Source organism: Aquila chrysaetos, chromosome 3, assembly GCF_900496995.4.
Source record: "Aquila chrysaetos chrysaetos chromosome 3, bAquChr1.4, whole genome shotgun sequence".
Lineage (NCBI taxonomy): Eukaryota > Metazoa > Chordata > Aves > Accipitriformes > Accipitridae > Aquila > Aquila chrysaetos.
The window spans coordinates 62,933,704-62,945,940 of record NC_044006.1 but is presented as its reverse complement, the minus strand read 5'-3'; the positions used below and the strand labels follow the sequence as shown (position 1 = coordinate 62,945,940).

General features: G+C 36.7%; 1 protein-coding gene across 8 annotated transcripts in view; it reads left to right on the top strand.

Moving 5' to 3' along the window:
- Nucleotides 1-12,237, top strand: part of EPC1 (enhancer of polycomb homolog 1) — a 71,347-nt gene that overhangs the window by 55,905 nt on the left and 3,205 nt on the right. For 3 of the 8 annotated variants that reach the window (XM_030008003.2, XM_041122080.1, XM_030007999.2), the window contains 3 exons: nucleotides 5,082-5,165; nucleotides 11,569-11,687; nucleotides 11,769-11,855. In XM_030008003.2, coding sequence (XP_029863863.1) covers nucleotides 5,082-5,165; nucleotides 11,569-11,687; nucleotides 11,769-11,855 — 290 coding nt within the window. Of the gene's footprint in view, nucleotides 1-5,081; nucleotides 5,166-11,568; nucleotides 11,688-11,736; nucleotides 11,856-12,237 lie in introns of all 8 variants that reach the window. The other 5 variants (XR_005931983.1, XM_030008000.2, XM_030008001.2 and 2 more) reach the window with 5 other exon arrangements.

Sequence of the window (12,237 nt, the reverse complement as noted above, 5' to 3'; positions counted from 1 at the left end):
CTGGATTTTTAAAATTAAAAATGTTGATATAAATATTACATTCCAGATTTTTTCTAGTACAAGGTGTGGTGGTGGGAAATGGTTAGTTTAAATGTTTGCATTTAAAATCCCAGCATATTATGAATTTTTACTTGAACTTACATGAAATTAAATGCCATTTCCCATCCGAAAAATACGCAGCCCACCCCCCACTGATGCCTCTGCTCATGCATGGCAAAACTCTCGGACTAATCACCTCTACATCTTGTCAGCAATTGGCAGATTATATCTTATAGAACCTAAATTACAGAATTGAGGACCTGACTCTTAAGAAAACTTGATGAGGTGGTGTTTTTTAATTGGAATAATATTGGATAGCATATCTCTTTATATTGGGTTCTTCATACTGGGAGACTGGTATTTATGTAGTTAGAATGTAACTTAAGTCTTGAATTTTGATCAGCCGGTACATTAAATGTTATCCTTTTATAGCAAGTAAAGTGATGTTTTTTGCAAAGAAATAACTTTAAAAGTTGACCCCTATTTTGTAAGGAGTCTCTAAAATCATGTTTCCCCTGCCGTTTTGAATTATGGCTTTGGAAACAAATTAGAAAACGTGGATAATATAGGAGTTGTGTGGGGAGAGATGCATATACCTAATAAACTCCCCAAATTGTGGGATGTTTTGGAGATTTGCTTGAAGAGTGTTACCCTGGTATCAGATTACTTTAGTCCTCCTATTTTCCAATACATTTTGTACCTTTCCTCCCTGTACCACCTGGGGATTTTTTGTGTTTTCTGAAAATTTGTCCTCCTTACATTTTTAGACTTAGTGGGCAGCTTTGTTCTACTGCTTTATTTCATGCTTCCTCTCCATGCTGTCGTAGAGTAGGTCCTTGCCCCCATCCCTTATTCTTTTCTCTTTTATGACTCTTCTTGCTGGAAATGTAGTAGGGCTAAAACTGATGATTCTTCTGGCTTGTGATTTAAGTACGGCTTTTGGTGTTTAAATTCTGCCACTCCAATGTTTCAAATCAGTAAACCAAGTCCAGAGCAGAGCATGATCTGTCTAGTGGCCAGAGTCTGAACTATGATAAAATGGTAGTCAGGTTACTAGTGTGAAAACAAAACTAATGTGTGAGGAATAGATTATAAATATGCTATGAAGTAGTAATGGGCAATACATCACATCTGATAATAACATAGACTTGAAAAATTGGCTGTTTAAATTGAGTGTAAAGCATGTGTCTTGGTGTGTGTATATGAGTGCACAAACACTCCACCTCCCCCACCCCCCAAATTTTTTTTTGTTAAATAGATTATTAAGATATTGGTCTACATCCATTTAGGAATTAAATGCAATTGTTATTTATGGTGATGAGTTCTCTACAAGGTTTTAATTGTGTATTTTGAATCCTGTGGGAAAGTAATACATATGTGTAAGTGGCTAGCATATTACGTTCATTTGTTCTTGGAATTCTATGCGGATAGTTTATCTCATCTGTGTAAAATACTTAAGTTAGTATTCCAAGCTTTTCCAAATTTAAATGTTGTGGAGTTTAGATTCATATTTTTGTTAGGGTTTGGTGCAGGAATGAAATACTCCATAAAAATATAACTATGTCTAAATTCATAGTTATACTTTAGTTACCAGAGTCTTTGGATAGTCACTTATTAATACAACCAGGTAGATTATACCCGTGTAATTATTTAAAATCTTATCTGGGATTCTTGTAGCACTGGAGGTGTGTATGAGTTTGTGTATATGTGGTGTAATGATGGTCATCTGTTTAGGGGTAGGTATTTGAAAGGAGCATACGGTTTAGTTCATCTTGGTACCATTCTGTTTTCTAGTGTTCTTTTTTCAGTTTCTTAAAGGATTCTTGAAGGCACATTGTCTACACAGATTACAGGTGTGTTTGTATGTCTCATACATATGAGTTTGACTTCTTCACAGGTGCATGTCAGTTGGGGCTGCAGCTGCTGAGTTATGTCTTCTTACTTTCTGTAGCAAATACTGTAAAGAACATCAAGTATCTAACATCTGTACTAAAGTTTTTCTAATACTCACTACTGCAGATTACAACCTTGTAGAATGTTCCTGTTCCTTTTTCTTAGCTGTTTTTAAAGCTGGGAGTTTGTTGTGTGTGTGGATTTTTTAGGTTTGTTTCTCTTTGCGTTTTAGGTTTTTGAAGTGGCAGTAGGTCTTTTTACCAGAAAGCACTTATTAATGCATCTCTATTTTTAAAAATCCTTTTGTCCCTTTGCTGCTACCGTGAGTTGTGGGCAAACCATATTGCTTACCCTTAAGATAAAGTTCATCCTGAGATTCTGTAGTGGCCAGCAGAGGTTGCTGTGCTTATTGTGCACCATCAAGTGATAAGCTTTGTCTGTTTCCATATTAAAGAAGTTTAGAGAAGTCTTGAGCTTTTTCCACCTTGAATGATCCAGACAACACGCTGCTGACATGGAAAAATTGCTGTGGAAAACCTTGCTTTTCAAGTCTGTTATATATGGCTGGTGCAAGTGTGAAGTTGAGAAGGTATCTCAGGTCTTCCTGTTAATCAGAGGACACGTTATAAAAGCTGTGCTGTGACATACCATTCCCTGGCTACAGGAAGCATTGTTTTTCATCCTGAAGATCAGAGAGAGGTTTCCCCAAAGAGCCAGGTATATTATAAACATTTTGAAGAGTCTTTGACCCTGAAAAAATGCAAGTTATTCTGGTCCTGGCTTTCAGAGTGCTCAGCATAAAAGATCAGTGGAATATGAAGTTATTGCATTGAGATTTTGCGTGTAAGCTGAGAAGGGATGTCGTTTAAAAAAAAAATCCTTACAAGTTACTTGAAAACGGGGCTTGTATTGGACTTGTGTGCTGAAGGATAGGCTTTGGCAGCAGGATCAAGTGGCCAAGAAAAGTAGCACCACTTTTGAAGAGGGTGATTCCTTTTCATCTTACTGAAGAATTATGAAAAAGCATCCTTTGCCCTCTTGCAAAAGGACCTAATTCAAGGATATTCAGGCATATGTTAAACAGAACACCACTAAAAAGCAAGCAAGAGTATAAAGGCATGATTCTTGTGGAGGAATAACTCGTTCAGTGGGGAAGCTATTCACTCTGAACAAACTGCAACAAAATTACTTCAGAAAAGGAGCCTGTATTGCTGACAATCTCATCAAATTTCTGAATCGTAATCTTAAGTCTGGAGTGTGCAGTAGGCATGAATATTCATCTGAAGTATTTGTGTCCCAGGAATTTAGTCTTTCTCGTTAGAGTAATTGATTGATCTAGTTCTGCCAGACAAATGTTAGTCTTCAAACTGCATCACATTATAGAGAGGCTCTGCTTCCTGCTGGCGACTTGCTGTTTAATATGTTACATTCATATTTTTGGATGCTCGCATCTAGTAAACAAAGTGTGAGACATTTAAAACTGCATAGCATGTATAATTCTGTTGCAGCCTTGTGTTTAGGAGGCAGACCAGAGATACCAGTCACTAGTGAAAGATTTGAGCACTGGCTCCACAGTAAGACCAGGTAATCATCTTGCACTCTGTTTTCTGCCTTCTTCATCCAGAAGCTGGGTCACTTTGAAACGAAAGTCTGCGGGATGTCAGGACTAAAGAGGCTAGCAGTTAACTAGAGTCTACTCACTAAATTTGTAATTCTTTAAGAAGAAGCTTAAGTATTCTAGCAGGAGCCTTAGTGAAAATTCTTGAAGAGTTATGATGTTTGGGATTGTAGATCTTACTGTATATGAAAAACTGCAGGCATCCAGAATATAGTTAAAGAATCCAGAGTAGCTTACCTTGCATCCTCTTGTAAACTAGAGATTTAGATGATGTACTGCATGTTGTGCTTTGCTATTCGGTAACTTTTTCTGTGGTAATTCCATAGAAATAACATTTTCCCCAGTAAACTTGGATGCTTCTTTTTGCATCTCTTAATCTGCTTTTTAAAAGCAAGTTTGCACACTTGGGGGTGTAGCAGGATGGTAAACTATGCTTTCATTTCCCAAATATGTGTTTAGCATTTCCATCTCCAAATTTGTAATGTTGGTTGATGGATCTGTACTATTTTTTCGTGTTCTTGTTAAGGATGCCTGACACCTGTCTTGAGGCATCCCTTTCCTGGAAAGAAGCAGGAAGGAAGCTCCTCAATCCTTGTCACAGTTCCTCGCACCAGAGTAGGACTTGTCCTACCTTTTCATTGCTGTTATGCCATCACTGGCTTTGTTTACATCTTTTTATTTAACCCTTGTATCTGTAATAGTCTCAACACTGCTGTCTGTTTTAGTGTTTTCCCTTTTCCAAATGCTTATTATCACGTTGCGGGATAAACTTGGTCATGAAAAATACCAACATTTGTAATGGCTGTTTTCAGTTATCATTGGAACTTAACAGTCTTGGCCCATCTGTGGCTGAGGTGTTGAGATCCTAGTTGAAGAAGTAAAGGCCTTGGGAGTAACAGATTTTTATAGCTTGCCGTAGGCTAAGTTGAAGGAGGAACTCTTAAAAGGAAAAGCCTCTTTAGTCTGGGAAATGTGACTGGGGATGGGGGAAGAGTCAATGCTTACTAAAACATCTGAGCACTTCTGGAGACTTTGAGACTTTGTAATTATACTAGATTTTCTCATTCAGCTTCAACCGGGTTGGAGTAATACTTTGTTCCAAAGTGCTGGATCTTTGGGCTTGTGTAAACTGTTATGCTTTGTCTGCATCCCATGCAAGGATGATCACATTTATAACTGCGGAGTAAACTGTGTGTACCCCAACTGGCCTGTGACATTTTGGTGGAAAGTCATATTAAGAATGATGGGCAGACAAATCTAAATGCATAGCAAGCGTTTCTAGCTAGTAAAAATCCTCATTAATTGTTTTCTGTCTCGTTTTCTTCCACTACCAAGTAGGGAACGCATATATAGATCTTATATCTAGTTTATAATTTCTAAGTCTGGAGTTCTGATGTTAGGAATTCCACACTTAAGTTCTGTTGGGCTGAAATATAAGGCTGTTGTAGTAATAATCAAGGGCATAATGATTCATGTTCTCATAGTGTCTAATGCCATATTTAAGTAAAATCAATCTTGAACTTCTTTTCAGAAAGTGAAACATCTTTGGGCCTGGTGCATCAAATACTAAATCACACTGATGGCTCTAAGTCTCTCCAATCTTCCGAATTCACTGGTGAGAACTTGCTATACAGTAGAAAATCTTTAACCAGGCAATGTAAGCCAGATAACATCTCTCACAAGATAGAGATAAAAAATGTGATGTTCTGGATTACTTAGTATTGTGAATGATGTTTGCTTTGCATGCACTTCGGCATTAGTAACCACTAATTGTTCTCTTATACAGCAGGGATGTGATGCTCTCATGTATTTTCCTTAAGAAAACATTGTAACATGATATATCATCTTTCCACATACTTCAGCAGTTCTGTAGTTCATGGGATTTGTCAACTGGAAGCTTTAGTGAAGTGATCTTTCTTCTGTTACCTGATCCAAACTGCCTTTTTAAATGGCTGTCACCTCAGCTGGAAGGATGAGGGAATCCAGTACTCTGAATGGATTTTTAGAGACGTTCTTTGAACTTACAATCTTAATGCTTCAGTTTTCCTACTGAAAGAACATTTCTCATGAGAACAGATACTTAACTTGATGGTATGAAGCAACTGGTATTTTAAGTTACTGTAATTTAAATACCTAATTCTTATTATTCTAATGTTTAACAGGACTGAAGCATTTGCTGAAAGGTTTAATTAAGCTGTTTCAGTCTCTCAATATTAAATTTTTTTTAAAACTTTATTAAAAAAAAAAAAAAAAAAAGCTTACCTGGGTAGGTCATTGTGTGTACTCCACAAAGCTTGCTCAGTTTCCCTGGCAAATCTAGCGAGCATCTTCCATTCAGAAAATCAAAAGGAATGCTAGGAGAGGGACCAGGAGTTTACACATGCATTTTTGGCTTTCCAGGATATGCTTCCTAGTGTTTAGGAAACTGGTTCTTGTGGTCATTTTTTTTTGTAAGTCTGTTTTTTCCTACTTCAGGGAAGCCGAGTAACAGCTAGTGAGTCATCTCGTAGTAAAATTTGCAGCAGTAGTCAGGAGGGAGGCTGTGCCTGTTTACCATACAAAGACCAATCTGTTCATACAGATTCCACAGCTAGGCCCCCTCCTCACTGGTTTCAGCCACTTCTGGGAAGGACTTGCCTTTTCAGAGAAGCTAAACATAAGCTACAGCATTGTAAGGCTCCTACATGTTAAATGCTGTGGTAAAACTAATTAGCACTGTAAAAATAAGTTTTATATTGCAGTATAAAACTGGTGAGAACTATGGATCCTTGAGAAGTCCATTGACAGCATCACTGTTACTCTGTGCTGCAGAAAACAACACCTGTTGAGTATCAGCATGCCACAGAATTTGGTAGATATGTAAACAGAATCATCCCAATTGAAACATATTATTCAGTGGCTTAATTTGAGCAAAAAAATGATATGTAATTACCCCAAAGCTTACAAATAATCTTGCTTATAGTCATGTAAATGATTGTAGTAAACATATTCATAGTGTAGTGGTTGAAAATTTGGGTTATTGCACAACATTTGTGGCTGTCGCTAAGGAGATACTAAGCAGTCATTTATCCCACCAGTCAGTCTCAGTAATGTACAATGTTTCTTTACTTGTATTGGTAGCTGCAAACTCCTGAAGCTTCTTCTTCTACCTTCTATTCCTTTATGCAGTCTGTAAGGCAGAAAACATTTCTCTTGCTGCCAAAGTATAGCACTAATACAGTTGCAGAAGAGGTGCAGGCATTGTCCCAGGCTGTTATGAAGAGGATAACAGCATAACATGATGTACTGACTTAAAATCCTGAAGGTTGTCTCAACTGAAATGTTATAACTTGATTCAGAATTCTACCAGAAACAATTCAGAAGCATACTGAGTTTTAATTGTTCCAATTCAAAACAGTATGCTGCAAACAAATGAGTAAGAAGCCTAGTCTCTCAGTAAAACTTGAGCTGCTTGTCTTCTGACAGCTATCTTGAGATGTGGATAACTCCAGGTAGGATTGTGCCTTGAAGGTTCCTAATGTTTAAGGTTAGGAAAGGAGTTGGGTTAGGTTAACTTAAGGAGTCAGATGACTTGCATAAATTACTGAAAGCGTCTTGGAAAGTGTGTAGAAGTTTTGGGGGAAGGTACACTTTTTAGCTATGAAAGACAGTTTAATGTTCTTGCTTATAGTGTATCAGTAGCGGTGGTTGAGGTACTCCCACTTCCACCCCTCACTGGATTCTGTGTAGTGAGTGAAACTGGATGTTTTATCACTGTCCAATTCAGTAAATCCTATAGTATTAAAATGGTCATTACTGTATGATGGAACCATACCACTGTGGCCCTAGCATGCTGTATGAGAAGAGTCTATAAACACTACACTCTTGTCTAGGGCTGCTGAAGCAAGAATCTGTTTTAAGATCTCAAGTGCTGTCTTTAACCATTGAATGTTACGTTTTGTCCCTTTTTTTAATTTGAAGCTGTTGTTCAGTCATCTGTTGCTTTACTAATGTTGGTGGTTTGTTTTTTTTTTTAAAGCCTTGAAGGTCTCCAGTAATATAAGGAATATGTAACTTTGTGTAGCTTTGTGTACCAGTACTCTTCTGAGTTAGCAGAAACGTGGTTGCTGGTTTAAGTGTAAAGAAAAGGTCTGGGCTTGTTTCTTAGATGCTGTTTTTTTCCAGGCAGATAAAGAGCAGCATATGACACAAAAGAAAATGACATTCATTTTTGCTACTTCTACATTTGGCATTTTTCTCTGATACAGATGAAAAATTTTCAGCTGTGCCCTTTCTCTTCTTTAGAATAAAAATGAGAAGAGGTAATAAAATTTCTGGAAGAAAGTTCTTAAGGACACTGTTAACCAGATATTAAGTTTGTCACCTGTGCGATTGCACCTACGCTAGCTTTGCAGGCAAGAAAAAAATACTCTCTGCAAGCCATATATTTAACCTATTAATAGTGGCTACATTTTTATGGTCTGCAATGCATTCTACTTGAATTGCTTTTTAAAAAAAGACAGTTGAACTTAGACTAGCTCTTTAAGAGGTGTAGGACTGTGCCTGCAGATGTAGAGGCACAGTCAGTACACCTGTGATTTCACTGTGCTGAGCATATGTGTGATTTCCCCAGAAAGCCTTCCTCAATTCCAGTCACAGTTGTGTGCCACAGAAAATTAATACGTACGGTTAAATAGGTGGAAGTACTTTCATGTGAAGTAAGTACAAACATTTTTTGTGCGTGGGAATGACATTTTTCAGAAGCAACTCATATCACAATCAATAGGCTTGTTTTTTCAATTGAAGCGTAATGTAGACTGTACTCTGAGAGCAGGAGGGGAAGAAACCTAGTGACAGTGTTACCAGAATACATGGTGGCTTTTAACAGAAGAGCAATAAGTATGCTATCCTAGTTTGCAGGTCTTCAAAAGAAATAATGATTAATTTTGGTTTGGATAGTTCTCAGTAGCAGTAATGTTTTCAATAAAACCTTCAATGTTGTGCTTCTTTAGCATGGAGAGGGAAGAGCTAGCTTATGTAATTATAATCTATAACCTCTTCTGGTACATGAGCATATCTGCATACACTGTGGAATGGAAAAGGGATTATCAGTCAGATTATTTTAGGAGGCTGTAGCTTGCAGCAGTCGTTTATGGGCAGTGTTGCGTTTCTAAACTGGATGCAACTGATTAATTCAGAATCTCACAGTAAATCTCTGATAGTATTGCAAATAGTATTTTGAAATGTCTGGTAGGCTTTTACCTTTAATAAGGGAAGCAGCAAAAATGTTGCTGAATGTTTTAACCTAAATTGAAAAACCTGAAGTGAAATGTTCTTGAGTGCATTTTCAGATACGACAGGTAAATAGCCATTTCCATTGCATTTTCAAGGCGGTATTTGTAAGTGCGTTTGGATATTTGAGCAGAAGTAAGAGAAGCAGTTTGGATATACATGAGGTGGTCATAGTGGGTGGTTCTGTCACTTGTTTACTTTGACAGCTGTATGACTGTTTTCATTGTGGTGGGAAACTTACAGCTGTAAGAGTCACAGACTACTTAAAAAGAAATGTACTGATGCACAGTTGGAAAAATACAGTTCTTCTAGATGTTGCTTCCAGAAAGAAGCGGGAGCACTTAAAGACTTGTCCTAAATAATGGCGATCCTAAACAAACACAGGTTGTCTCAATAAACTTTATTTACTGTTTTTCCAAAAAAAACCCAGTATTTTGGAGTTGGTTAAAGCAACATAGGTGACTGTGCTTACAACAACTCTATTTTATAGCTTAAATCTAAAATGTACTTAAGGGTTGAAAACTGAAACTTAATAACTTTCACTTACTCAAATGGACAAAAGTGAGATGGTTATCATGGTGGAAATGTTAATCAAAGATGGTGGTATAAGATACCCTTTTTTGCCCATTTTCCTCTGTCAGTCTGTGAGTTGTCTTTATTTACATCACTTATACAGCCTGTTACTAAGCAATATATTTACAGTGTCATACTGTAGAATAAAATACCGTACTAATACATGGACCCTTCAGTATCACTGGCACTATGTTGGCTAAACCGTACCGATCCTAAATTTTAGGGTTTTTAAAAAAACATATAATTAATAAGTCACTACTAACTGATCAATATAAATGAAATATCTATCAGTACCAGGACAGTACATCCATTTTTTCCCCTCTGCTACTGCTGATCAGCTTTCTACATGCTAATCTGTGTGCTAAAACTTTCTTGCTCCAACTTCTGTGTTAGGTGACAAGTTTAAAAAAAAAAAATCTGAAGGGCTTTTAGTTTATATAAAGTAGAAGAAAAAAATTTAAATTTTATATAAAATTTAAACAGCCAACTTCTGAATATTTGGTCTATGAATTCTAGTCTGGATTTTTTTTTAGTAAGGGCATTTATGAATGGTGTTACTACTAAGCTATTCCCCTAGGAATAAGTTTAAAACATTGAAGAAATGAAGCAAGTCGAAGTGAGATTTAACTGTAAGAGTATTGGGAAGTAATGTCAGTTGTGGCAATATAAACAAGTGCTACATCCCTACTTGCTGAAGAATGTTACTTTAAAAAAAATTAGTAACCTGAATGTAGCAGCTGAATAAAAATTTACAACTTCAAGTGCTTAGATAGCAAAGTGCTGATAATAATTTAGTGCTATTTCCAGTACATAATAGAAGGATTTGGAACAATGTTTTACGAAAAAAAAAGACAAATACACTAGAAAAATGCATGCTCAGCAGTGTTTACTCTGTTTCCAAATATTAATTCTTATTTTGGTTAGCCGTTTGTATTGACTTGTGCCTTATGTCTAAAATTGAAATAACAATTGTTCTTCAGAATCCTGTTGTATCCAGAAGCAGGAGATGATTATAGTTTTGATAGAAATGGATTTTCTTCAGGCAAGCAAGCCTGAAGGGGTAGATGAACAAAAAAAAAAACCACCTTTAAAAATTGCGATTTGTGAACAGGGTTCAAGTGTCATGGTGATTTGTTGCAAAACAGCAGTGAACTTCCCCAGAAGTGAACTTCCACTGCATTCTAGAAGTATGAATACTATTTACAGCACTTACTTGGGAGCATCTGTACAATCTGAAGATAAAATTGAAGGAAAAATCTGAAAGGTGTATCCTAGACTGAATTTGCAAGGGGATTCACATTCCAGCCTTGATTCAGTTTTAAATTGAAAACTGAGACTTCCTTTCATTTTGGAAATGTAAATTAAAAAAAAATAAATCATAACATTTTACAGTTAACCAATGTTGACTCCCCACCCCTGCACCATTGAGCATCTCCTTGTGAGTGTATGAATAACGCTGGTTTTTGTCAGTTTTATACTTATGGGCTAGCTGCATAAAATTCTAGTTGACTTGTGATGCAGTCACTACTGGATCACCTTTCAGAGATTTTTAGAGAGAAGGATGTAGTTCTATCAAATTCTGTATTGATGGAGTTGCTTGTACATGTGTGATTAAAAACAACAAAAATACTGTATTATGATAGCCTCCAGAGTTGTAAGCATGCCCAATTAATGTTTTCAACTAAACTTAAACATAAATCTTAATTTTAGGTACTCGCTGCCTTCAGAATGCTATCTGTGAGGGCTGAAAGCATGCAGTTCCCAAGTTTTGCATATAAACCTACTTTACTAATAATGCAGATACTGTAGTTTTAAAAAATGAAAACAGTGATGCCATTTCTACCTGTAATATCTTTTTAATCAGTTATTAGAGGGTTTTTGGTGCATTTGATTGTGTTCTGGTTCCCTCCTCCCCCTCCCTTTTTGGTATCTTGAGCTAAATGGAGCAGAGCAATTAAAGCCTATATACTAAAAAACAGCTTAAAAAGGGAAGGCTTAATTTGAACAAAAAATTCTAGGAGAATGATAGCCTTTTTGCCATAAAGGTGCATTAAGGCTCTTAGGAACTTGCTGTGGTGTATTATTATTTTTTCAGCATTATAAAATAGATGTGTTTATATACACAACACCTACATATTTTGATATAGTATTTTCTCGTTTTATATTTTGTTCAGCATTTACAGCCGAACAATACCAGCAACATCAACAGCAACTGGCACTAATGCAGAAACAGCAGCTTGCACAAATTCATCAACAGCAAGCAAATAGTAATTCCTCTGCCAACACATCACAGGTGAGGGATTTGTCTGTGCTATGATTTATCCCTCATTGTTTCCCACCAGGGTTCATCTCTAATTGTCAACTGTTGCCATAGAACCTTGAAACTAACCAACAGGAAAGTGGCTTTCGCCTGAATCTACATCATAGCCATTCTGTAAAGTGTTTAGAAGGGACACCGCAGGTGAGTGTGGCAGGCATTGCCTCTGCTCCCTCTTAAAAAAAAAAAAAGATGGGTCAGTCAATTAATGAAATTTTCAAAGCCTTAGAAATATGAATTGCAGAGATCTCCAGCCATGTCATTATCCTCTTGATAGTGGGGGATTTTTAGAGCAGGATTTTTAGTTAATAACTAAAGCTAACTCCTAAATATGTCCTCCATACAGCTTTGGAAGTGTCTAATATTCATAAATGTGTAGTGATGACAGTGGTGACAGACACAAAAAGGTTCAGAGGTTGTTTGCAACCTGAACCTCCAAGTCTCTGAATTGGGTTTGGAATTTCATGAAAACAAGTTGACCTGTGAAACAGTGTTGTTCCATAGAACTTTGGAAATAAGTTTCTTT